The sequence below is a fragment of the Zeugodacus cucurbitae genome, chromosome 2, assembly GCF_028554725.1.
Source record: "Zeugodacus cucurbitae isolate PBARC_wt_2022May chromosome 2, idZeuCucr1.2, whole genome shotgun sequence".
NCBI lineage: Eukaryota > Metazoa > Arthropoda > Insecta > Diptera > Tephritidae > Zeugodacus > Zeugodacus cucurbitae.
The window spans coordinates 84,276,512-84,302,058 of NC_071667.1; the positions used below are offsets into that span (position 1 = coordinate 84,276,512).

At 35.6% G+C, this 25,547-nt stretch overlaps 3 protein-coding genes across 12 annotated transcripts; 1 reads left to right on the top strand and 2 right to left on the bottom strand.

Moving 5' to 3' along the window:
* Positions 1–66: 66 nt before the first annotated feature.
* On the top strand, positions 67–20,998 carry LOC105218530 (phosphoribosyl pyrophosphate synthase-associated protein 2). 6 transcript variants are annotated; one of them, XM_011194234.3, is made up of 9 exons: positions 67–221; positions 14,589–14,825; positions 14,888–15,044; positions 15,549–15,680; positions 17,198–17,364; positions 19,501–19,554; positions 19,894–20,008; positions 20,076–20,222; positions 20,280–20,998. In XM_011194234.3, the coding sequence occupies exons 2-9, from the start codon at positions 14,629–14,631 to the stop codon at positions 20,436–20,438; spliced, it is 1,128 nt and encodes a 375-aa protein (XP_011192536.1). In that variant the 5' UTR covers positions 67–221; positions 14,589–14,628; the 3' UTR covers positions 20,439–20,998. The 6 variants fall into 6 exon arrangements, with proteins under 6 accessions (XP_011192536.1, XP_011192495.1, XP_028901780.1 ...); XM_011194193.3 differs by lacking the exon at positions 67–221 and adding an exon at positions 492–747; XM_029045947.2 differs by lacking the exon at positions 67–221 and adding an exon at positions 492–747 and having other exon boundaries at positions 19,510–19,554.
* Positions 7,112–11,569, bottom strand: LOC105218563 (cytosolic carboxypeptidase 6). Of its 2 annotated transcripts, none has more exons than XM_029045946.2 (5): positions 11,474–11,569; positions 8,653–9,215; positions 8,153–8,524; positions 7,773–8,088; positions 7,112–7,707 (listed from the first exon to the last, which is right to left on the bottom strand). In XM_029045946.2, exons 1-5 carry the CDS (start codon positions 11,484–11,486, stop codon positions 7,112–7,114), a joined length of 1,860 nt encoding a protein of 619 aa, XP_028901779.2. In that variant the 5' UTR covers positions 11,487–11,569. The 2 variants fall into 2 exon arrangements, with proteins under 2 accessions (XP_028901779.2, XP_028901778.2); XM_029045945.2 differs by lacking the exon at positions 11,474–11,569 and adding an exon at positions 9,311–9,586.
* Positions 20,790–24,068, bottom strand: LOC114805224 (uncharacterized). Of its 4 annotated transcripts, none has more exons than XM_054225623.1 (4): positions 23,193–24,068; positions 23,024–23,137; positions 22,867–22,968; positions 20,790–22,813 (listed from the first exon to the last, which is right to left on the bottom strand). In XM_054225623.1, the coding sequence occupies exons 2-4, from the start codon at positions 23,097–23,099 to the stop codon at positions 22,224–22,226; spliced, it is 768 nt and encodes a 255-aa protein (XP_054081598.1). In that variant the 5' UTR covers positions 23,100–23,137; positions 23,193–24,068; the 3' UTR covers positions 20,790–22,223. The 4 variants fall into 4 exon arrangements, with proteins under 4 accessions (XP_054081598.1, XP_028901669.1, XP_028901668.1 ...); XM_029045836.2 differs by having other exon boundaries at positions 23,216–24,066; XM_029045835.2 differs by having other exon boundaries at positions 22,867–23,137; positions 23,216–24,062.
* Between the last annotated feature and the right edge of the window lie 1,479 nt (positions 24,069–25,547).

Sequence of the window (25,547 nt, forward strand, 5' to 3'; positions counted from 1 at the left end):
TCTGCTACACCCTGTATGCACCCAATATTGTAGTAGATTTTCCACCCCACAGCGAGCAAAGAATGTGCTTTTTATCCCAAACTTACAGCTGGCATCATTCACTTTCAATTAGAGCTTACACAAATTAGAGAAAAATAACACAGATATTTCTGAGTTAAAAGTGCGTATTTGGCGGTGTGCAACAACCCAAACTTCAACTTTATCAACCACTAATTAATCCGGTAATATTTGTTAAGTGCTACATATTAAATCAAATATCATATTTGTTACAAAAATAGTGAATGAAAACAAGTGACTCTCAGTTGTGGCCGCGCGGAGAGCGCCCAATGCGAATGCTCTGTGCAGTTTGTGTGCTCCAGTTTATACACAGTTGTTGTTATTGCATTCTGACAGCCAGCTACATTGTGGTGCTGTTGCTGCTGCCTCTTCTTCTGTTGGGGGGATTATATTGTTGGTGCACTTGGTTGGGGATTCGTCAGCAAAAGAAATATTATTCAGTCTCTTCCTCACTGCGTACAGTGCATTCACGAACACATTTTTTGCGGCGTATTGCGAAAATATTTAATTGTATTTTATTTGTTTTCAGTTCAATATTAACTACTTATATATACACTATATATATATATATATATATTTATTACTGTAAAGAAAAGTGTGAAAAGGATATTGAAGGCGGACGAAACACAACAAAGACACATCGAGTTTTGATATAAAGGATTTTTGCAAAATGCTACTCAACCGAAACAAGTAAAACGAAAACCCCCATAAGTTACATGTGACCCCATTAAAAGCTATATTTATATTAAAAATTGTCTCTTATATATCCTAAAAATTAGCATATAAGTACGAATTTTGTATGTTTCGCTTAAAAGTGTGTTAATAATTTGGTAAAAAGTATATAAATATGAGTGTACAATGTTGTATGTAAGTGTTTGGGTGTGTAGTCAGACGACGGCGCCATCTCAACCTCCCACATTCTGCACCTTCATATCGTACGATTTATAAGTATATACACGTGTATATGTATGCAAGTGTGTACATATATGTACATCTTCAATACATATATTCCCCATGTTCCATATGTTACGGCAAGTTGATCGGCCGTACGCCAAGAATTTCGTTTGTAAATATAAAATATGGAAAATATATAATTTATTTAGTATTGCACATACATATGTATATACATACCTACCTGCAGATTGCGCCTCAACTCGCTTTTGGCTTAAGATTCGTCACATCGTTACTTCGTCGTATCATCAAAATTTTATTTTGAAGCGATTTTTTGGTTTTATCTTTCTTACGCTTTTTGTTTGTTTTTCGTGTTCGTACGAGTTTTTCGCTACTTGGTTAATACCATTTGCACCTTGTTTATATACTTTACGGTTAAGAGTTTAGCACTGTCGCGCCGCACCCCACTCACTCAACCCAACACAAGGCACAATATAGATAACATACACACGTATAATACATACAGACTCGCTTTTTCTGGCTTTCTGTCTTTCTGGTTTGCTTTAGTGTTTTGTGAAGTTATTGTTTTTGTTTTCGTCTCATTTTTCTTGACTCGAATTCGCCTTGCAGCTGTTTGCAAAGTTTACTGGATACAATGGAAAAAATTGTGTAAGCGTAAAATCAAAATAATTAAATACTTGAAGTGAACGTTCTAAAGTTATTTAGTCATGGCATTGCAGAGACAAAGAAAATCCATAAGTATGGGTATTGCAATACTCCTAGCTCACAAAGTGAAATATAATAGAAACTGAGTTTCTCTGTTAATCCGGATTGCAATGGTTTAGCTTGCGGCTTATCCAACGATAACGTTATCGGAAAGCAGTTGAACTGGTGGGAAATTTTTAAAATTTTAAAATACAATAACTGTTTTATGATAAAATTATGGTTTCAATTGTCATTTGAAGTTACTGCGACATTGCAATGATGTCCGGCATGGCTAAACATCTAGCGAAAGCATAAGCGTGAAATCATATCATTTCATATGTGGAACAATATTTATAGTTTCAATAATATAATTTAAATATTTTAAACATAGAGTTCTCTTACTGTATGGCAATGACAGCGACAATGAGCTATCAGGCAACCAGCAGATATCAATTCGATCGATTGGTTCTCTTTCAGATATCTTGAGGTTCGTGAGTGGAACCCGCAAGTTTAAGGGCGGCATTGCTACAGTATCCACTGTCTCCATATACTCTTAAATTCAAAAAGACACACACACTCTTTATAATTTTTCATTTTATTTTTCAGTCTTTGTTCGCTTTACAGCTCGCTATTTCTAGTACATTCACGCCTTCATCGTTTTCCATGCGCTCCCCCACATTTCGATATGGGTTTCGTTCGATTGTGTTTTGCTGGTATAGATTTACTCTTATTTTCTCAACCGTCAAATGTGTTCTCTGTTTATTTAGCCCCTTCGATTACTGGCGCTTTTGACTTCTGATTTGGTCACCGGCACCGTGCTAGTTGCTAGTTTCTTCGGCTTTCAGTGTATTTGTTAATTGAAAGCGTACACTTGTTGGTTCCGCTCTACGCTACACGCACAATGCACAAACGTATAGACATAGAATTCGGCGATTCCTACATTCTGGTTGTGTCGTTTATCAGTTAATCGCTGGATTCCAAGCGAACGAACGAAATTGTTTTGTGTTGCACAGACAGCAAATAGTTATCAATCAGTTGGGTTTGTGGTTATCACGCGTTGCTCAAGTTTTCCTCGTGTATTGCGTCGTTCAAGTGTGCCAAGTGTTTTAGTGGTCACCGAAAATAGTATTTGAATATACGAAATTTGAAAAAGAGCCTAAAATATTCGCTTTATAGTGCCAGTGCCAAATATTAAACGAGAAATTACACAAATTAATTGTGAATTTCGGCGGTGTAATTGGATTGTGATTGCGACAGTCCCCCTTATAGAGGTGATTAAAAGCTTTGGTGCATAATGAAATTACATGCACACCATATATCTAGTATATCATGTGATGTGAAGACTTTTTGTTACAAAAGCACTTAATTGCTTCTCGCAAGTGTGAAAATAAAACAGTGTTCTATACTATAGTCAGTTAAATAAGACAATTGTTTCATTGCTCGTACTTAGTATATCTGCCGTGTCGAGACGTGTTAATTTCATTGCCTAAACATTAAACACTTGAAATATCTATCTTTGAGAAGATAAGCGAAACAGCGCTTCAGAGTCTGTGCTAATTTTTACATTAACTCAATAGTGTATTAAGTCAATATCCTCTGTACCCACGAATATGAATAGGTAGTTTAAATATAGTTTGTGTATATATACTTTCATAACTATATGCTATATTTACAACCTATGTCAATAATCTACTCATTTTATGCCTCATTGCAGTTCAATTGTGCATTTCATACATATGATTGTAGCTTATCAGTTAAATTATTACGTATTTAATACTGACAATGGGTTAATCTCGCGAAATGGTCGGGGATCCCTCCTTAATATATTATATCATATATTTTCAATCTGTATGCATCTCAACATAATATATTATTTGGATTACTAAGGGTAAATAATAAACTTGGAGAATCGCTGTGAAGCGAATCAAGAATACTGAAAGTCTCCCGACCCGTTCCTAGAATATCTCATGAAATCACAGCGCTCCACTGAGAAATTCAATCACATTTTTTCAGTTTCACATCTGTTTCGTAGAAGCTTTAACTGCATTCAAGGCATCACGTTGTGTAACAATTATCGCTAAATAGACTTCAAAGTCAATGGCCAGTGAACTTTTCTCAACCTTAGCCTATTTCACATTGCTATAAAATCTTAACGAATAGATGTAAAATAACAAACCGAAAATGAGATTAGTGTCAGAATTCTAATCTAAGATTACTTTAAGCTAGAATTAAAAAAAAAAATGCTAAACAAACAAAGAGATTGTGGTTTTCAAAATTTAGTGGGACAGAAATGCGTAATCAGGAAGTGGTATTTTTTTAAATTATTTTTTAGCTCGAGGTTTAAAAAAGTAGAATTCTGGAACAATTGTGTTTTTCAAATATTGTGTGAGAAACTACTAACTAAATACATTTTGAGATATACAAAATGTTGAATATGGCTTTTATGCAACAGAGGCACAATTTCGTTGCATTCCCTCTGAATTCTGGTTTTTCTTCCAACGTTAGTGTTGTCTTTTCAAAATTAGATTCAAATCCATTAATATCATACGGTTTGCATGCCTAACAAGTATTTCGACTTTCAAAATTAGTGTGTGAATAGCGTATAAATAACGAAAGCAATTAAACGATATTCCCTTTGCTTTGACAATCTTCTTCGCATTTAATTGCCGTCAGCGCTTTACCACTGCTGAAACGCTCGAGAATTGATAAGTTATCACATACACGTAAGCTTGTGGTAAAAATAGACGAAGTAAAAACCAACTAAAATTTCGTTACGTATACGAAACGTTTATGTGAGGCGTTTAGGTGTGCACATAAGCTCAAGAGTATACACGGATTTTTGCTGTCCCTCAATCACTTGTCGCACAGTGGCCATTGACTGTCGTAATTAGTGTTGTTTGTTGCATTGAATAGAGTGAAAAACGTGTTCGGCATTATGATAAAATATGATACAGATAGCAGCGCAGAGTGGGTGAAAGAGAAAAAGTGTAAAATGAAAATAGACAAAGTGAATGAGCCCCGCAGCCAAAAGGGAAGCAACAGCACTAAGAGTAAACAATAAATCCCTCAATCCACACTGATATGGCGGCTGGCAGCAAGCCAAATGTTGTTTCGCTTAAATTCATGTGTATTTCGTACATGGCTAACAAGCCGGCATAGATTTGTTTTTGTTATTGTTCTATTTTTTCCGATTATTTTTGACGCCCCTTCTGCATAGACACAGGAATTACGCTAGCGCGGCACATGGTTGCGAGATAAAGCCGCTAAATGAGGAACACCACATTTTGGCGGTAATAAGTGCGCATATTTGCTTAGTTTAGTTTGTTAAACGCATTCTCTTCGCTGACATTTGTTAATATTAATGTTGGTGTAGATAATCTTTTTCCCACCTGCTTTTTTTTCTAGACACCGCTATTAATTAATAGCTGCATGTTTATCGGCTGCCTGTTCATCTGTCTGTCTGATAATTATCTGAGAATAAATTGTTTTATACACTTGTTTCTATCGCTGTGGGCCCATCTTGCTATAGGGATTTGCGCGGCATTTCATCACGCAACAGCATTGTCTATAAATTTCATTGTTGATCTTCAACATTTTTCGTGTACATTTAAATATTTACAGAGGCGGCAAATTTCATTCGTTTTCATGCCTAACGTATGAACATTTTTCTCACCTTCAAAGAACCTAGCGAATTTGCTAGAACTGAGATTAGCCGATGCAAGAAGTTTGTAACAAATTCCAAGCGCTTTGCGAATTATAATGGTCTTTCTGATCTTGATAAGGAGTTTTTTGGTATCACAAGGTGCATCCTGCATATGCAGAGACCAACATAACCTAACCTTTTACTATTGTTCATTTCAAACTATTTACTAAGTTCATTATTTGAAGAACTCGGTTCCAGCCTATATCTTATATAGTCTCCAATGTATGATGGATTGATTTATTGACACAATTTGTCACGAATCAAATATTTGTACGTGTCCCTTGTATTTACAATACAGAACTGTGAAATCATGACTTTACTTAACCGTTGACCGATCATGAGTCATTTGAAACAAAATCGTAAAATGTTGTAACCTATGCTAGTACCTATAAGGAGAGCTCTAAGAACCATCCTTACGGCAGCTCTATAATGGGTACTAAAGCTGCCCCCGTTAGAACTCTTTGCGTTGGAAAAATTCCAAAATTCCTACTGTCACACGATAGAAGGAATTGAAGGAGCATGGTTGGATTTATCCCTGGCTACTGTGTGGTGGTGGCACACGCCTGTAAGATGGGCTGATAGAACGAGATGAGTGTAGGAAATGTCAAGAGCAAGGTATCAGAAAAGCAATGAAGTCCTGTGCATTGTCAAGGCAATGGCTCTTCACAGTACGAGAATCTGGAAGAGGTATCTTTAGTTAAATCAGACTAACCTATCCTTTGATAGTAGATTTATTCTACTCTTGTTGCAGCGTTATAAAATATTATTCAAATAAGACAGTCTCCATCGTCGAAGGTATGTAATATCGCTGAGTTAGGGATACTCACTTTCTTTTTTACTAGGCCAAGTATTCAGGACTTAAAAACATCATCGAGAATAAAGTATAAGCATAGCCAGTTGAAAGATACAGAGAGAGCCATTTATTCCAATACATTGGATCTCACTGTCAAATGGTTTAAAACCTTATACAATAAAATTACCTATCTTTGGATATATGGATATTCGAACCAATAACTGCTAAACAGCTTTCGTTCGATATGTATCAAGAATTCATAAACTTAAATAATCAACTAATGGAAAATGCCTTCAGAGCAGCGCTACAGCTGCGAAATAATATTCAACGTATACAAGAATTTCCCCTCTACTCACTGCTACTGTCACCATATACTGTTTCCTCGCATATTTATTACAACCAGCTGCAGTTTTGTTGGCTGCAGTTCATAGAAATCGCCAATAGAGCAAAAATAAACAAGTCAAAAAGAAGTGAATTAATTATTTTGCATTTAGATCGATTAATTAATAGCGACGCCAAAAATCTTAACCGAAAGCTTTCTTCCCTCAAGATATGCAAATAGAAATGCTTGAAATAGCCAAAATGATTTCATGCATAAATAGATTATATACACACATATATCATATATAAATATAGATATGCAAGAGGCAGGTGCATTCTAAATTATGTGTACACAAATCATTCGTGAGTACACACGCTCATCTGTACACACAAGGAAAGTAAACAGAATATTCGCAGCGTTTGTTTATTTATTTGCTTAATGAGATCTTTGTTTTCATAGAGAGAATTTATTTGCGCAAAAAGTGTGCAATAATTATTAATAGCGTTCAAGTTTCTTGCTTAGAAAAGGTAACGAAGCGTAAGGGATGATATTAAAAAAGTTTTTGTATTTAAATTTAACTATAATTTTTCGAGCGAAAAATTTGATATTCTAACTACTTGCGCACTGCCCTGCGGCTCCGTCAACGATGATCGGCATCGAAGCTGCTCGACTTGCGGTCCAAACTGCCGCGCGTCAGCTGATTGAGATCGATGATGGATAAGTACGGCTTCGGTGGCACATTCAGCGGCTGCTCAAAGGTCACCGATTTGCTTGACTTCTCAGCCGTTGCCGCACGCGTTGGCTGATAGGCATGCGCTCGGCCCGCGCCGCCAAAGTCGCCCAGGTGATCGTGTTTCGTTGACTTGAGCGCCAGCAGCGCGTATTGATCGTGCGTCACCGCCGAGCTGCCGTGCATGCGTCGATAGTTACGATAGCCACTGAAGAGACTGCTGCCCGGCGCTATGGGACGCGTGGGTGAGAAGCCGCCCTCGTCGGAAGAGCCGCCAGAGTCGTAGTGGATGGAGAGATTCGTGTACGCAATGGGTGCGTAGCAGCGCGTTGTCTTCGGCCGCGGCTTCACTTCGTAACGTGTGCGCGAGCGTGAACGTGAGTGATGCGTGCGCGGACGATTGCGTCGACGTAAGCGCGCCTCAGTCACCACCGGCGTGGGCAGCACATTGATAAAACGGTAGTAGTGCAGGAAAGTGCGCGCCAAATTACGACCGCAACGGTAATCTGGGTAACGAATAATAATCATTAGTTTACATGAAATGGGTTACTTATGCACTTGTTTCGCTTACAGCCATCTTCGTTGTAGAGCGCTACAGTTTTGCCATCCTTTAAGTAATGGCCGCTCATGGAGACCTCCACGGTGTAGGCGTTAACCGTATCGCTAAGACGCTCACAGAAATAACGGCGCGCGCAACCAACTTTCTTCTCGTCCGCGTTGTACATTGTATTCTCGGCGACGTAATCGGGCGCATTGGCGGCGAACAAACGCGGAAACACCAGATGACGCTCATGTCGATAGACATCCTCGTATGTGTTGCCGTAAATAAAGCAACCATGCAGACTGGGATTCGCATGTAGGTCGATCACGAAGTCAATTTGATAAATCTACAATAAAATACAAGACCATTAATAGAAAAGAGCTTTATGTTGAAAATGCTTGCGAACCCACATCGGAATTGTCCAGTTCCTTGAGCATATTCCTTATCGCATACAAAGTGGGATGTGAAAACTCAGTGGCCACATGCCAGGTGCGATTCAAATCCTGTCCAATCAAATTGCAACGATTGTTGCCCAAGAAGACGCCATCCGGATTTACCATCGGCACTATCTTGAAGACGAAATTGTCGCGCAGCAAAACTGCAATCGGGTGATTGCCAGTGATAAACTCAATGAACCCTTGGCACATAAAGGAGGCCGGCGCATCACCGGGATGTACGCGGCACAAAATCACAATGACGCGTATGAAACCGCGGTCTAGTCGAGACGCCTTCAATTTGGCGGTAACGTGATCGATGGTGAGCAGGTCGAGATTTCGATTTTGCTGTGGACAAAGTGAAGACATTTTTTATATTAGTATTAGTTGCTTTGAATCGTACCTTCAGCCCGTTCCCAAAACAGCCGAATCTATTTATTCCTCTCTGTGGATCCGAATATAAATCTATAGCTTACCACACTCTTCGTCAGCACACTGCGTACGAATCGCTGCTCCGTCTGTCGTGCATCAATCACATTCAAATACGATTGCAGTCGCGAGTAACTGTAAGGCGGTGCAACTGCAAATTGATAGACGTCATCTTCCTTATCGAAGGAGAATGCAAAACTCAGCACATAATGATTTTGATGCAACAACGAGCGATAGTAGAAAACATTCTTCTTCGGCAAGCGTTGCCACTTGGGACGACTCGAAGACTTTACCAACGGCACTAGCGAAGAATTGAATAAATTTCGCGGATTACTTATGTTGACGATATTGAAGAGTACGCGCTGATCTTGCTTCACATTGTCCACCGTGAAATTGAACCAGAAACGAAAGCGTGGATTACAAGTGTCTGGCCGTAAAAATAAGTCGTATTCAAAGTCGCCAATGAGATCGGCTTTGCCCAGATTGCCCGTCTCGAAGGCAGCATCGAAACAAAGATGCCCGCGCTTGGCCTTGCCACTCTGCCCCGGTGGACGTATGATCACGCGTGAGACATTGCCCAGACCACCCTCGCCATCGCTATCCTCGCTGTCTGCAAGTAGAGAGAGTATTACAGAGGAAATTAATTGTTTCGCAACTGATTTTAATTTTTTTAAGACAATTCTTAAACTAATTACGAAACTCTACCCTCGTTCATGCGCTCATACATGCTTGTATGCTTCAGAGGATCGCAGGCCATGCCGAACATCATGTTTGTAAAAATATTTTTCTAATTTACTTTTGTACCAAGAAAAGAACCGTTAAACAGCGTGGCTAAATTCCATCTAACTTCCATGGAATTAGCAGCCACTTCAGTAAGCGACCACCAAAAACAATAACCAACATGAAGAAGTGTTATTATTTTTTTCAATTATGATTTACTAGGCTCCAACACTTGCATACGAGTGTGTTAAACACACCCCTGCATATATCCACATACCAAGGCATTGGAGTCTAAGCCAGTGTGCCTTGTTTAAGACAGTTTTCTTGTGGTGCTCCTCCTGCAGCGCGTGCAACAAACTGGCATGACAGCGGAAATGCGGCTCTTTACCTTTAACCTATCGCGCTTTCGCTCCGCCGCCGACATCACATGCAACAGCAGTTCTTCGCTGACGCGCTGGCTCTTGTCAGGCAGTTTAATATGCATATAAAAGGTGTCAGTAGTTAAATGGGCATAAGTGTTACTCTAATATCATCACACCTCCTCCTCCCCCATGGTATGCGCTAACGTTTCTTTGCATTATAGTGCCGTTAGGTGCTTATGTGCGTGTCGATTATCGCGGTTTTAGTACTCACACGTTATGCGATTGCTTTCTGAATTTTCGCCCGTAATCGCTTTTATGATCTCTTCGACTTGAACGTTTCTTGTTGTTGTTGGACTATTTATCAGCATTTCTTATTGGCGAATAGGGTGCGAAAATATAATAAATATGCAAATATTATATGCCAATACTCAATGAATTTCGAGATAATAAAAGTCAAATTTGTGCGCATAAAAATATGACGTATGCTTTCGAGAGGGAAGTATCGATGGTTTACTTAGAGTGGAATATAGGGCCTCTTGGTTATATATACTTTCAGTATGAATAACTATGGAAAAATATATACATAAACTTTGAATATGAATATATGTCTGAGTGTTTACAAAAAGTTAAGTCATGTTCGCCAAATATATAGTTGAAATATAGTGTAATTGTGAACTCTTTGCGTCTCTCTAGAAAGTGAACCCTTACTGAAATGATCCATTTCAACACCTTTATATATTCTGATCTGTTGATCTATACTAATTATTCTGGAAATTGTTTGTAAAATATTTATGAATTTTTTTCTCATTTATACCAATGAAGTTTTGAATATATTTTCTGTTAAAATTTTTAATTTTTTAAGATTAAAATTTTTGAGGTTATAACACAAAAATCCTAAAAAATATTTTGGAAGGCTTGATGAGTAAGTAATTAAAACTAGAAAACTAGATCTGAATGCATACTTCTGTGCCTCAGGGTCTTCACTTATGAAGAAATCGAAGTAACGTGATATCAAATTTAAACTATAGATAACAGGTCATCTGAAATATAGTTACGCATTTATTAGGATCTCCCACAGGATCACAAATCACTTAACATGAAAAGTGATACGGATCCGGTTATATTTTTAACATACCTCATTAGATCCCGCTTTTGAGAAATGTCTTAATCAATGACCGATCAATCGGTTTCACAAAGTGGTTTATACAATTATTGGAAGCGAAATCCATTTATCGGGAAATCTATAAAGTTTCAATAACACGTCATGCGATGATCCATATTCTCTTAAAAAAATTGCAATCGATTTCTTCGAATTTTTGCCTAACTTAAATATTTGAATATTTAGTTCTACAAATTGAAATACAAAAGTTGATTTCAACTGTTAAAAATAAATAAGAATATAGACTCTACATCCCTCTAATGGGTTTGAAGGCCACCAAAACATTCTCAAGGTTTTCATAAATTTCAATAAGGCCTTAAAATTTTGGTGGTTTTAGAGACTTTATGAACACACTTCCGGGTTAATTAGAATGAAAACCATGCTTAAACATAAAAAGTCTCGAGGTTAACATAAAACCTCAACAAAGTCTTGAGCAAAACTAGTGGTTTCAGAACTATGTTATACACATATATCCGTTTTAATCGGAACTCGAAAAATGTTTAAACCTATTTTTTTACTTAAACTAAATATATTTATAAATTAAATGTTGTACTCATTAAAAATATGAATTTCTTCTGCGCAATAACATTGTATTCTTTCTTCACAGCGAACGATGTGCCAACTCACCTGAGTCACCCATTTTCCTTTGATATCTGCTCTAAGCCATCGCAGAGTTAAAACAAAGGCACTTTAACGATGAGTTGTGTTGTTGTTGGAATTTAATTTACTTATACGGGCATAACACTGCGCCGCAGGCGTTCCTCTATGCCACTGCCACACTCACATGCTCTCGAGGAGCACGAGTACACGATGCACTGTCACCGTCGCTACCGCAAGTCGGGGGGGCTTCTTAGTCTAAGCAAAAGATTATTGCGCCACTTGACTTATGAACTCGCGTGCTAGTCGTAAATTTTAATTTTGCATTTTTCGCACTGACACAGCACAAATATATATTTTTGTCAGCATTTTATGCTAAAAATAGCTGTCGCAACACCTCACCACACGAGCACCGTGGAGCGCCGAGCTCCTGCGTCTTACGTTGAACGTGCAACAAATGTGCTGCCGAAATCACATGTGCCGTTATGCGCTTAGACTTAGACTCATATACGAGTAAATGTGTACGTGGGCGTAACGCCAGGCACTCAGTTATCCTTCGTGAAGTGTTCGTCTCTTGCTTAGTGGCTGCAGCGCCAGCATTAGATCGCGACCGCAGGATAACCAAATCAAATCAACCTTTGGCTTTAAGGCGTTCTGCACTTTTGTGCCAGTTTCAGTTGCACTTCCGACAGCTTCACGCAACAAACACACCGAAGACAGGCGTCAGACCCAACATCTACGCCTTTTCGTGGTGACTAGCGGCGCTGTTTGGTCGATATTGAAATTTCCTCCTCACCTCGCACAACGTCACTTAGTTACCTTTCACATATGTGGGAATGTATGCGACGGACTGCCTGTGCGCCATGTGTCGGCATTCGCTTGCATTCCTTCGCACTCGCTAACGTGACTGCTCGTATTCGATTACCATTGTTGCATTTGGCCGTGTCCTGCGTGAGTCAGTGTATTAAACACAATAAATAAGCGTCTTTTGTTCGAAGTTGAACAGTCTTAGTTCTAGTCGGTTAATAGAGTGCGTGTGAATGTGCGAAGCTCTTGTTGCAAATGGTGAAGGCGCGAGTTCGGTGTAGCTTCATGACTGGGGCAAACTTTTAACGAGGCAATTTGCTTACACATTGCCCTAGTCGCGCTTCGGCCAACATAATAGCTCCACTTTCGGTTGGCAGATGGTGTGTGCTGCTCGGTGGCTCCTAATGAATATTGATTGCTTTCAAAAATTCATTATTTTTATTTTTATTACATTATTTATTGGCTTTGCTTGCAGAAACCAGTTTTCTTTTGAATGTACAGTGCGTGTAAAAAGTTTGCGACTTAATTATGAAATGCGATTTAAAATGGAAAAGGTTATTCCAAGAATGTGTGAGATCTATTGGCAGTTTGAAAAATAATTTTTATTGAAAATACTGAATAATAAATGTACTTCTTGAGCATAATAATTTGCCAATGAATTTTTAAAACAGAAAAGCATGTAGTACACAAATATAAATAAATAAAATTCATTGGCTTAGTCTGTAGTAGCTCCGAATAAATCACGAAATATACGATTCAAACCACTTAATAATATTTTCTTATCAAATTGTAGCCTTGCGTACAAAAATACGTCATATTTCACATCCGAAAAACACAAAACACTTCTAAATTATGTTTTGGCGATTCATTCAGCTGAAAAGCACAAACAATTAGCGCTATTTTGATCAAGTTCTTGACATTTAAGACTCGAAAGGTCAGTCAATTCAAAAATTCGTTATCTACAAGATGTACAATGTTTATGTAAATAATTATTTGAAGGGACTTTGGTTTAGTGAAGCCGAAATGGTACTCTGTTCTCCTTAGGGCGTGCTTAATCGAGTATGAAAAACTTTTGTTCCATAATGTATCTAACCTAAAAGATGGTGTGTTACTAAGAGGTTATTGTACTTATTAGTCGATAGATCTACCTTACATAGATACATATTTCAACAGAGATATGAAAGAATCTTCGAAAACTACAGCCGATCGGATCAATAAAAACTTTGTATACCTTGAGCATCGCTTCGAATATTGTTTGCTTAAATGTAGTTTTGAATTATTTTATTAAGCTTCAGTTCAATTTATACAGTTTTCTCAAAGTTTAGCAGAAAAGAAGTCTCTAAGATTTTTGCTTTAATAAATTCTGAGATCTTTAGAAGAGATAATCTCTTTGGTTACATCTTTAGGTAAATGTAAATAACCAATAATAAAAAAAGATCAATATCGATCTTCATTAAATTAATTTCTCAAGAAATAGTTTTTTAATCTATATTCCAGAGAAAAAATATTGACATAATTCAAATCTAAATTAGTTTATTAGATTAAATCCAATTATCTAGTTTATTAAGTGGCAATTCTTTTTTCATTTTCACACATTAAATACATACATATATATATGTATCAGCTGAAAAGTTGAACCTTTCAATACAAATCGCCTGAGTACACAGACGTAACAGTAACCATGACTGCCATTTACTTGAGTAACTCCCATCACTAAGATACTGGTGACGTGAGTGTGCTTCCAAACAAAATTGAGACGCCCTTCCATTAAACGAGTGTTTTCTTAAAAAAAAATATATTGCCAATCGGTTTGCAACGCTTTGTGCGCTGTTATTGTGTTATTTATGTAACACTTAATATCCATTCGTGGCATATTGACATAAACTAATAAGCATTCCAATTATCCTGTGCTCCTCGTGCACGTGACCTTCATTTAATAAAGAGCGCCCGCCACAACGCACACACCTACACAAAAAAAGAGAATGATTGTTTGGAATAGGTAGGTGTGTGTGCTTGTGTATGTGCCGCAGTCGCTTCCATTTAATATTGACCTACCTCTGACATTTCTGTTTGGCTTTGGCTTTGACTTTTGAAGGCTTTGGCGTGTGCTGCGAGTCAGCATTGGCATAGCGTTGCATTTGTTGTAGTGTATCGAAGAGTAAACATTGTGACTAGCAAGGCATTCCATTCATAATTTGTCGCGCATTATGCTGTAAATAAATAATAACCCGAAAATATGAAAATACGCCACTGCTTTACTCCTGTTGCTTGTGTTGATTGTGCAGCCGAAATGAACTTGTTATGAAATGTTAACATTATCCACACTTCTACTCCACAGATTGGGCAGCGTGCGTCCACCAAAGCGTTGCAGAAGCGAAATGGATACGTCATCCGCTTCGGATATTGTGCTGATCCATGGCAACTCACATCCAGATCTCGCCAACAAAGTGGCCGAGCGCATGGGCATAAAGAGCGGCGGTTGCTCCGTCTTTCACAAAACCAATCGCGAGACGATGGTGGAAATCGGCGATTCGGTACGCGGCAAAGACATCTACATCATACAAACGGGCACCAAGTGAGTAGTTTTGGGATTTTTTAAATTATTGCTGAACTAATGATTTCTCCACTCTATTGTAGAGATGCCAATAACAACATCATGGAGTTGCTCATAATGGCGTACGCTTGCCGGACATCTTCGGCGCGTTCCATAGTTGGCGTTATTCCATACCTACCCTATTCGAAGCAATGTAAAATGCGTAAACGCGGTTGCATCGTGTCGAAGTTGTTGGCGAAGGTTGCTACTTGCCTCACGTCATAGAAAAGTGTTGGAAATTTGTTTGTGGTTAGGTGGTGGTTGAGCAGTGAAGGGCCATAAGAAAAATGTTGAATTTGATTTTTTCTTTTAATTTAATTGACTCTTTAGTTTATCATAACTTTTTACAAAGCTTAAATACTTTCACAGCATTTTGCCGCGTACCGAAATGAGTATGTATTAAAAAATTGTAAAATCTTCTTTCTGTTTGTCATGTCTTCCGTTAAACCCAACATACTAATTGTTCTAATTAACCGTTAATACAGCGAACATTACTAATTAGCAACTTAAGTGTTTAAAGAAATGAAGGTTTACTTTGTTTCAACGAATTGTTTCATACAAATTTGCTCTCATAATACCAACTTTGTTAAAAAAGAAAGATTTTTCCTTTTTTCTGTTTTTTGTTTGAGCTCATTCCAACACTTTTCGCCCATAATTCATTAACGCTTCCATTATTCCTTTGATTATATCCTTTTGCATTTTTAGATGCTGTGCACCTCCGGCTTAACGCATATAATCACAATGGATTTGCATCAAAAAGAGATACAAGGATTTTTCGATATACCAGTTGATAATTTGCGCGCTTCACCATTTCTGTTGCAATATATACAGGAGAGTGTATGTGCAATTTTTGATATTACGATACATATTGAATGTGTAAAACTTGAGTATTTAGCTAGAACAAAATATGTATGAAATTAGTATCTAAAGTTATAAAGAGATTTATAGTAATTTATCTTGCCACATTTCATTTGAAATTTACAGTTATTCATTATTTTATTATCCCCCGTTAAATTTACGTGCACTGCCATTGGTTATTTGATGATGCTAGTGATAACTGTAATATAGTTAGATATATGTTTGATTGGCCGAGAATAATTTTCTAACTATATGTTGTCATTATATACCGATCATAACCTATATTATTCTGCACAAGTATATTTTATATAAACAAATTGGTTATAGAATCTTATTTTATATATTTTTTTGAGAAGTCTACAAATTTCTGTTGTCGGCTTAGTCTTAAAAAATATGTTATTTTACTGAAAAATTATGATATATATTTATGAATTATTTCGTATCAGCGCTTTAACTGGCTTTGCAAGTCTCTAAGTCATAAACCGGGTTAAAAACCTGGAAGGTATAACAAAACATTAAGCCAATGTTAAACGAGTTTTTTGTTGTAAAAGATTATTGTTATTTACTATAGGTATATATATAAATTAATCAGATGTCTAATATATCAAAAGCCACTCTTATGTGAGAGATCATCATTTCTACTGTATTCATTATCTCTTTCTAGAATTTAAGTTTCAATTTCTTACTATCTTTATCTAACTTCGAATTTTCGATATCGAAATTCAGTTTGTCACAATTTTGTTACTTTCTCTTTTAGCTTGAACAATTTTGCACAAATACTTTTGTTGTATATAGGCAGGGAATTGAGTTAGAGGGAAACAACAACTTACAAATATCGTTTTTAAATATTGCTGACTTGTGAATTTCGTGTCATACAGTTTTCACTTAGTGATTTCGAAAGTCACAATTCAGTTATTTTAGAAACAGTCTAATTTGGCGCGATCAGCAGTCTAAAATGCACAAATTCTTACATGAGCTGGAGAATTTGTATATTTTTAGATTGCTGTTCAAGCCAAGTGCTTGAGAAATCCGAAGAAAGCAAATCAGTATAAATTCAAATAACCCGATACTTAACTTAAATGTGTCATTTCATGCAGTGAAGTAACCCTGAAGCTTTATTTACGATGACAAAAAGCTTTTAAAGGACTGTATTTTAATCATTTCATTGCACTTACTTGTTTAGCTTTCAAAACTCGCTAAGAAAGTTCGAAAAAACTCAAAGTGTATTAAACTATATGTATCTTATTAATTAAAATTTAGCTTAATGTGGAGTGATAAGTAAGTTATCTCCCAGCTAAGTGACTTCTTTTTCTTCCTTCTTTGTTTTGCTTCCCTAATAATTTCTGTACTTATGAGGATCTTTTATTTTGCAACAGAGTTCTACAGCATATTTATAGAAATTATTAAGTCACTGAATGGTATATTTCTATATTTGAAATTATTATTCACGTAAGAATTTGAAAATTCTTTGCTAAAATCCATCCAAAATCTTACAGATCCCTGACTACCGCAATTCGGTGATTGTGGCGCGTAATCCCAACAGCGCCAAGAAGGCGACATCGTACGCCGAACGCTTGCGACTCGCCATCGCAGTCATACACGGCGAACAGAAGGAGGCCGAAAGTGACGAGGTCGACGGGCGCTATTCACCGCCGCCAGTGAGGTGAGTCAATGCACATTTTGTGTAGAAATATTTCACGTTTGCACTATCACAGCTAGCATAGATCGCGTGTACTTGCCACATTTTGTACATATGTATGAATGCAACTTGTAACTTGTAATATACTCTGTACATAAATGAGCACATCCTCCTCATTGGCATAACTAATTATTAATTGCTTATTATTATTATTATTTTTTTATTTTTTTCGCATATCATTGTTGTAAAGAAAATTAATTGTATTAAATTTTGGTTAAAATTTAAATTATGTAGTATTAATATTGTCAAAATTTAGAATGTAATTTGTACCATTTGAATTTATTGATAAAAGTATGTTTTACTTACACAAACAACTGCTAAATCGTTGTCATTTATCATTTTCACATTAACCTCACTTTATCCAAACTTTAAATGTGTGTCTGAGTGTGTTCATTTCTTAGATCGTTCATTTTATGTAAATAATGCGCTTAAATTGAAACTATGGCTTCCAAAAAGAAATATAGATTTGTAAATTAATTTTATTAAATTCTAATATAATCACTTCTCTTCTTATATTTTCCTTTAACCAACTGTTATACAAATGTATCTTCAAAAATATATCTTCTCTGACTTCTGCAAAGTACATTTCAACTTCCAAATTCATTAATTGAGTATGTACTAGTACAATAATGACCGACAATTAACTATTTGCAAATGATTTTGTTGGTTTTGAGCTTTACCGTTGAGTAACTTATAACTTATGCCCTCTGCATGCTTTCGTATGAGTTCAACTTGAAAAAGCATGCAATTAAATGTTTAATTCAAAATTTTTTTAGTCTTACAAGCTTTCGTATTCGAGATTGAGCTTATTATGCATGCAATAGCGGATTCTTGTGAATTTTGAGTATGAATAATGTTATATGACGAAACTGTTTTGAACTCAAAAAACGTTCAAAAAACTTAGCCACACATTTCAACACTCGTCACAGCATTTTAACAGCTCTCAAGTCTTTATGCAATTAGTGATTGACAGAATAGTGGAATGAGAATTTTGTTTTTCATTTGAATTGGCTGTTAGTTTTGGAGATTTTGTTTCCGATTTATGTCTTGATTGTTAGAGTTCACTCTCGTGATGTCGTACTACTAATTGCAGCTTCTTTTACATTATTTTGATTGCTACTTTGTTTGAATATTATTTGTGAAACCTGACACACACAAAAGCTTTAATTCATTTTAGGTCATAGGTCATTAGTGCTGATGAGTATTTTCTTGAAAATATGTAGACAGCTTATTCAAGGGAATGTTCCTGTTTAACTCTTTAACAAAAAAATTTAATAATAAATTATAATTTTTAGATTGAAAGATCAAATTCCAACACAAATTAATAACACTATTCCCCAAATTCGACTTTTTTCCGGGTATTGGACCAAATATTTGGATTTTTTAGTAGCTATATCCTAATGTTGCCACCGAAAATGTCACGAACTCCCACTAACTCTCTAAAATTTTGAAGATTAAATGGGAGTTAGCAAACGGAGTTAACTGAGATAACTCTCGAAATAACCCCGATTAAAGCAGTTAATCCGATTTAACGCCGCCGTCTGTCAGGGGTATAAGTCAGTTCGAAAAATTAAATTTCTTTACCAAAACTTATCTATTTAGTGAATTTCATTATAGATAAATTAAATAGAGTTGAGCTTGAATCTTTTCCATTCACTCTCCAAAAAGAGAAAATACCAAATGCCGAACAAGACTTATATGCTAAGTCTTTCTATAATTATAATTATAATATAATATACTTCTTAGGTTAGGTAATCTCATCTATTTCACGATTTATAGTAGCAAGTTGCATAAATGTTAAGAGCAATTTCTTTGAGCCACACCACACAGTAGTCACAGCAGCGCATACATATATTTTACTTAGTTTGTTGAATTGTTTGTGTTGCTTTACATTGATTTTGAGTATCGTTACTTGATGTTTTGAATTTTGCTATACGTTGATGAAAATTTTGAGATTTTTCTTTTTCTTTTTTGCTACATATACGAGTACGCTCTTTTTCGTATATAAGTATCATAGAGTTTAAGCGAAATTTTATTATCTACAACAAAAAAAAAACGAAACGAAAACGAACAAAATTTTTTTCTTTATCTGTTTATCAGTACATATAGCGATTTGATAGGAAATACAGTTGAAATGTGCTCCTGTTCTCCTAGGTTTGTATTGATTTTCTTTTAAAATAAAACAAAAAATCTTATAACGGTCCATATGTATATTTTTATACGCATTTCTCTACTTGGTTTCACACTGAAAACATAAAACGAAATTTGCTCATGTTTGCTTTCACTAAAAACCAACTCATTTTGTACAACATATCAAAAACTTTTTGCATTACAACAACAATAATTCTTTCGTCATCATCACTAAATCTCATACATATTAAACCTAAACCTAACTACAAAATAATCATTGCACAAACTCGTACATAACAATAACTTAACAACAACAAACAATAATACAAAACACCACTGGCAACTTCCAATTCACCACTACAGCAACAGCCGTGCGCGCACGATCAGCGTGTCGGTGGGCGTGCCGGAGCACCCACCGAAGGTCAAACCGCCACTAACCATTGTCGGTGATGTCAAGGGACGCATAGCGATTATGGTGGTAAGTACCATTTTGGCGTTCTAAGTAGATGGGATTGTTATGGAGTGGTCACTTTCTTTACCTCCAGGACGATCTAATCGACGATGTGCAGGCTTTCGTTGATGCAGCATCGTTGCTGAAGGAGAACGGCGCATGCAAAGTTTACTTATTGGCTACACACGGTCTGCTCAGCTCAGATGCACCCAGACTGATCGAGGAGTCCTCCATCGATGAGGTGAGCACAAATCGAATTGCGCACATGAAGTTAATATTAATTTTATATTCCGCACAGGTTGTTGTTACCAATACCATTCCACACGAGATTCAAAAGCTGCAGTGTCATAAGATCAAAACCATTGACATTTCCATACTGATTGCCGAGGCTATACGTCGCATACACAATAAGGAGTCCATGTCATATCTCTTCCGCAATGTAACGCTGGAGGATTAAGTGTGCACACAGTTGAACCGTTTTTCTAGCGAAACAATATCTGATGCTGATGTTGTTGTTCATAATTATGTTCGAACAATAGTGATGATAATGGTGATGGTGTGCGTTGTTTATTATGGAAATGAAAAACGTGCACAAATCTTACTTACAAACATATTGTAGCGCATTATCATGATTATTTTTATATGCATAGCGTAAGATTTTTTGTTTGTTTTAATTTTCTAAATTTATCGTTAATCACTTGCGCATGCGCAAGTAGTTTATACAAAACAAAATTCTTCATAACCTTAAATGTTTAAAAGCGTTCAAGTGAATTAATATCCCCGAAGAGTTTGCGGTAAAGAAAGAGAAAAAATAAATTAAATATATTACACTGAATGAAGCCAGTCCCCGTAGTTTCCGGTATCCCAACGTTTTTCCGAATAAATTGTAAATTGAACTTGTATATCTAAGTAAGTTTTTAGTTCCGCATTATGGCAAGAGAGATCATTGTACCCCCCATTCTCGTATTGAAAATTGTGAATAAATAAATAAATAACACTTATATATGCATAATTACATATATGCGAATTAGAAATATTGCGATTGCAGATGTTTTCGCGAACATTGTAGAAATAATCAGCTTTATTTTACTAATAAACACACACACACTTCTAAGAATTGTTGAAAAATAACCAAAATGTGTTTTGTTTCTGCAGATTACTCGAGGTTAAAAATATTTTTTTAGCTATATAAGTGCATACATATTTACGTCATTATATTAAAGGTCCTTAAGGTCGACTTAAGGGGTTAGGTGGTTTTCAAAATTTGAAAAAAAAATTTGTTTCTTATTAAGGGGATCCCCCATTCTCGATTTCAAATTTTGTCGGTTTTCAATGGGCTGGTAAATGAACATACATCATTTTTTAGGGTTGCAACTTTGCATACATTTATTTGAAGACTTAAAAAAGAAGAAAACATTTTTACTTATTTTTTGTTGTTGTTTTTTTGTGATCAAACAAAAGCCCCTAAAATTCCAACGGGATGAGAAAGAGTACATGTTTGGCTCTGGTATGAACTAGGATTATTAATTTCGCACAAAAATTAACAAAATGGCGGACTTTTGAAATTTTTTTTTCAAAATCGCCTTTTTTCAGCCACAAATCAAGTTGAAAAGTAAAGAAGATCTTCACCCATTTGACTTATCCTAGTTCATCGATTGGATTAATAGGTTTTGAGTAACCTCATGCCATGCCAGTCGTAAAAACACTGTTTCGAGAAAAATACGTTTAAAGTTTTGAGTAGCAAATTCTTGGGTATAAAACATACCTACGGTTCCACCATAAATCGGCTATATCTTCAAGAGTTTTTGAAATTTTAAAGGAACATTCTTCAATAGTTATAGGTTCGAATTAAATTAATTTTTTTAAACCGAGAATGGGGGGTAAATAGGTAAAACCTGAGAAAAGAGTGATCGAAAAAACAGAACTGATCAGTCAAAAGAAATGACAGATACATTCAATCAATACTTCTCTAAATATAGAGTACGTATAGAACATTATTTTGGAACATTTAAACGAAATTTTTTTAAAAAGAGCTACGGTCCCGACTAACAAATGAAACTAATTATAAAAAATGTTGTACGAAAAGTTGAGTTTATAAGGTCAAGAAGAAACAGACTTCCCACAAGAAATTTATGAACACAATGACCCAAGAAAAGCACATTTCTATCACATTCTGTAAACAATAAAAATGAAGTAATTAATTAAATTAGTACCATAATTTAAATAGTATAGGTATATAGTTTTATTCTTTCCTTTTTAATTCCTCCATTGCTATTCGTTCCTTCATTTCAAGCTCTCTTAAAGCCACTTTTTCTTTCATTTCAATTTCTAGTATTCTTATTCTCTCTTCAGATAGACTTTTTTCTTTTTCAAACAAAAATTTTTGGTATTGCAAATCGAATTCTTTTTCTTTTAAAGCTAGCTCTCTATCTTTCATTTTTATTTCTAGTTCTAACTTTTGTTGCTTCGCCTTAACATAATCTGAATGCATACTAAGCACAACGTCAAGACCTGTCCGCGAAAAAATGCCCTTCCGACGTTTTGGTGTGTTGCATGTAGATTCTGGTGACAAACTGACTTTTTGAAAACTACCTACAACTGCGGGTGTGGTAACTACATTTGCAGTGGTCGTTGAATTGCTTCCGTCGTCGAAATGGTCTGTGGTGGACGTCGAGTTGTTTTTAGAACACACATCTACTAGATCCAGCGTAGGGATTTGAGAATCGACATCTAAATCTTCTGTATGTAAAACAAAAGCTTTGGATTTAAATACTTTGTCACCAAATATGTCTTTCAAATCATTGAAAAAAGGACAAATTCTCGAAATTATACCTAAAAATGTATTCTATTATGATTTAATAGCAAACAATTTATTTTGAAATTACTTTCTGTTGATTCGCCGGTTTGCATGGCACCTGCAGCCGTCGAATTCTGCCAAGCTTGGGCCTTTTCATAGGTTTGGCGCAAGTGCCTTGCCTTTAGCCTTACTAAAGACCAATCCATCTTCAAATTCTGTGTCTCTAAAAATTGTCTATAGTATACCTGCGCTGTCGGCTTTTCGATTGGACGATTGTATCGCATGTATGCTACTAGTTGCTCCTGCTCCCCAGGGCTCCATCTCCTGTTCGGTGCTTTGCGTACACGCCTCCGTTTGGTCTAAAACAAATATTTGTCATTATTTTATTTTCATTTACACATTTTTAGTACATACAAATGTATTTTATTTTTACTTACAATTTTGTTTCCATCAGATGCCATATTTTTAAATGTAAATAAAGTCAGCTGGACAGAGATGCCAGTTTGTCACATGTAAAACAAAAACAAAGCAGATACCGCATTGGTAAATATGGGAATATTGCCACCTGGGAAATTTAACACGCTAGATAACATTTAAACTCAGTCGGTGGACACGGTTTCTCGTTATGTTATGAAGCGATTTTGTTCAAATTTTGCACACATCTTTGAAATGGCATTATCTGAACAAAAAATTGAGTTTTTGATTGAAATTCTGTCATAAAATCACATTTTAATATGTCCTCATTTCCTTCGTTCATTAACTAGATTTATTCATATACTATCGACATGCACTGTTGATATGCTGAATTGTTTAAATGAAATATATAATTGAATACTTCAAAAAATTTAATAATAACAAATTTTTCAAACATTATGAAAAACGGAGAAATGTAATTTTAGCTAGGTCGTGAACCACTTATCTTCCTATAATTTCGTCACACAACCAATTTTGTCTGTTATACCCGAGACACACATGTAGTAACAATACCATGATAATAGTATTATGGTATTGTGTCAACTACGTATATTAACGTAAGTTTTGTAGTAAATCCAAATACTAGAATCTGTTTCATAGACATTCGATATTTCAAAGAATTTTAAACAATAAACATTCACATTTATGAAATGGAGAAAGTAAGATTTATTATTGCAAAATAATACAAAACCACGTATTTTCTCCACAAAACACAGAAGTCGTTAAATTATATCTCCGAATCGTGTAACAAACCAAAACGGTACATTGCCTTGGCGTTTCTGAAAAAATAAATTCTGAAAAATTTCTTATTTTCCTTTATTTTTATTTATTTTTGAAAAGTCATTTTGACAAAATATTTTGAAAAGCTTTTGTATATGAGCTCTCTCCTAGGTTTCAAACCTAATTTCAGCTGTGTTTAGTGAAATACCACAAAAAAAAATGCTGATATTGTTACCAGCAAAATACTAGATTGCTCACATAGTAAAGTGCTGGTATTTGGCGACACACATCTGGTATTTGTACGAACAATAGTATTGTTACTACATGTGTGTCTCGGGTATTAAATAATAGAATAAAAGCTTATTAAAAAACTAGTTCGTTCGGGCGATCGGTAAGTACAGAGGTACGCAGGTACCAGGTGGTACCATATAATCTGCTAATTATTTCTTTTCACTTAAGCTTATACACGGTAACAACAGTAATAAACCGCAATCAGATATAAACAAACTGTTATGTGTGTGCATATGCTAATCGCTGACTACTTTGTATACATACGAGGGTAGAGAAATAAGTTTCAAGACCTTACCGAGACCTATCTACTCAAGATTTCATTTCAAAGCCTACAAAATCGATTAAACTTTCATTGAATTAGAGGTACCGGCGTTCAATAATTCTATATATCCAAGTATTATTAGTAAATAATTATGGTGATTTTTCCTACCCATTTAATGAATGAAATAATTTTTTTTTATTTTTATTTTATAATATAATAAAATATTTATTATATAAATACATGATATCGCAGCACTGGCTACTAGGCCTTCAGCCTATAATATAATATGCTGAAATAATATGTTGTACCTCTCTAACCAAATAACAAAAAAAAAAAATTGTGAAAAATGTATACCAAATAATGAATACCCTTCCGAGTGCGAAAGCAACAAACAAAATATTTGCATTTGCCAATTGGTATCTTAAAAACCGGTGATAATTCTAACGGCCCTCATAAAACATTGCCGTCAATTGCATTAAATTTGTGGTACACGCGTGTAATCACGGAATTAATTTCATAAACAATCATATTTGTTTATATTTATTAATTAAGAGTGAAATGTTCATTGTGTTGCCGAGCATGCAAGTCGAAAATTTGTGAGCAAATAGTTTTACTTTTATTTTACTGACTGAATTAGATAATATTTCATTATTTTCAACAGAGAAAATATAAACACTCCAAACGAATGCCAATAAAGCTTTCTAACGAGATTATATTTAGTTTGATTTCGAGTTTATTTCGATATTTACCGAATGTAGTTTAAGACTATGTTTACTGGGTACGAGGTGTGTTAAAAAATAACGGTATTTCTTGTTTCAAAAAAATATATTTATTCATTTATCTACATCAATATTGTCGCCTATAAAGTAAACCCCATTCGATATTATTCACTTATGCCAGCGCTTCTTCCAATCGTCGAAACACTTCTCTAACTCGATTAGCACCTTTAGCGATTTCTCGTACGCTTGCCGGTTCGATAAGGTTCTCTTATTTTTGGAAATAGAAAAAATTTCCACAGAGTC

Bases quoted from the DNA above. Each gene is read 5' to 3' on its own strand.
- LOC105218530 (XM_011194193.3), top strand. From the start codon at position 728: ATGCTACTCAACCGAAACAA. The intron at 748-14,588 runs GTAAAACGAAAA...TCTACTCCACAG, and splicing joins ATGCTACTCAACCGAAACAA to ATTGGGCAGCGTGCGTCCAC. The intron at 15,681-17,197 runs GTATGTGCAATT...AAAATCTTACAG, and splicing joins TGCAATATATACAGGAGAGT to ATCCCTGACTACCGCAATTC.
- LOC105218563 (XM_029045945.2), bottom strand. From the start codon at position 9,374: ATGATGTTCGGCATGGCCTGCGATCCTCTGAAGCATACAAGCATGTAT. The intron at 9,216-9,310 runs GTAGAGTTTCGT...CTCTACTTGCAG, and splicing joins GTATGAGCGCATGAACGAGG to ACAGCGAGGATAGCGATGGC. The intron at 8,525-8,652 runs GTAAGCTATAGA...CTTTGTCCACAG, and splicing joins GTGTGCTGACGAAGAGTGTG to CAAAATCGAAATCTCGACCT.
- LOC114805224 (XM_029045835.2), bottom strand. From the start codon at position 23,239: ATGGCATCTGATGGAAACAAAATT. The intron at 23,138-23,215 runs GTAAGTAAAAAT...TATTTGTTTTAG, and splicing joins CATCTGATGGAAACAAAATT to ACCAAACGGAGGCGTGTACG. The intron at 22,814-22,866 runs GTAATTTCAAAA...ATACATTTTTAG, and splicing joins AACCGGCGAATCAACAGAAA to GTATAATTTCGAGAATTTGT.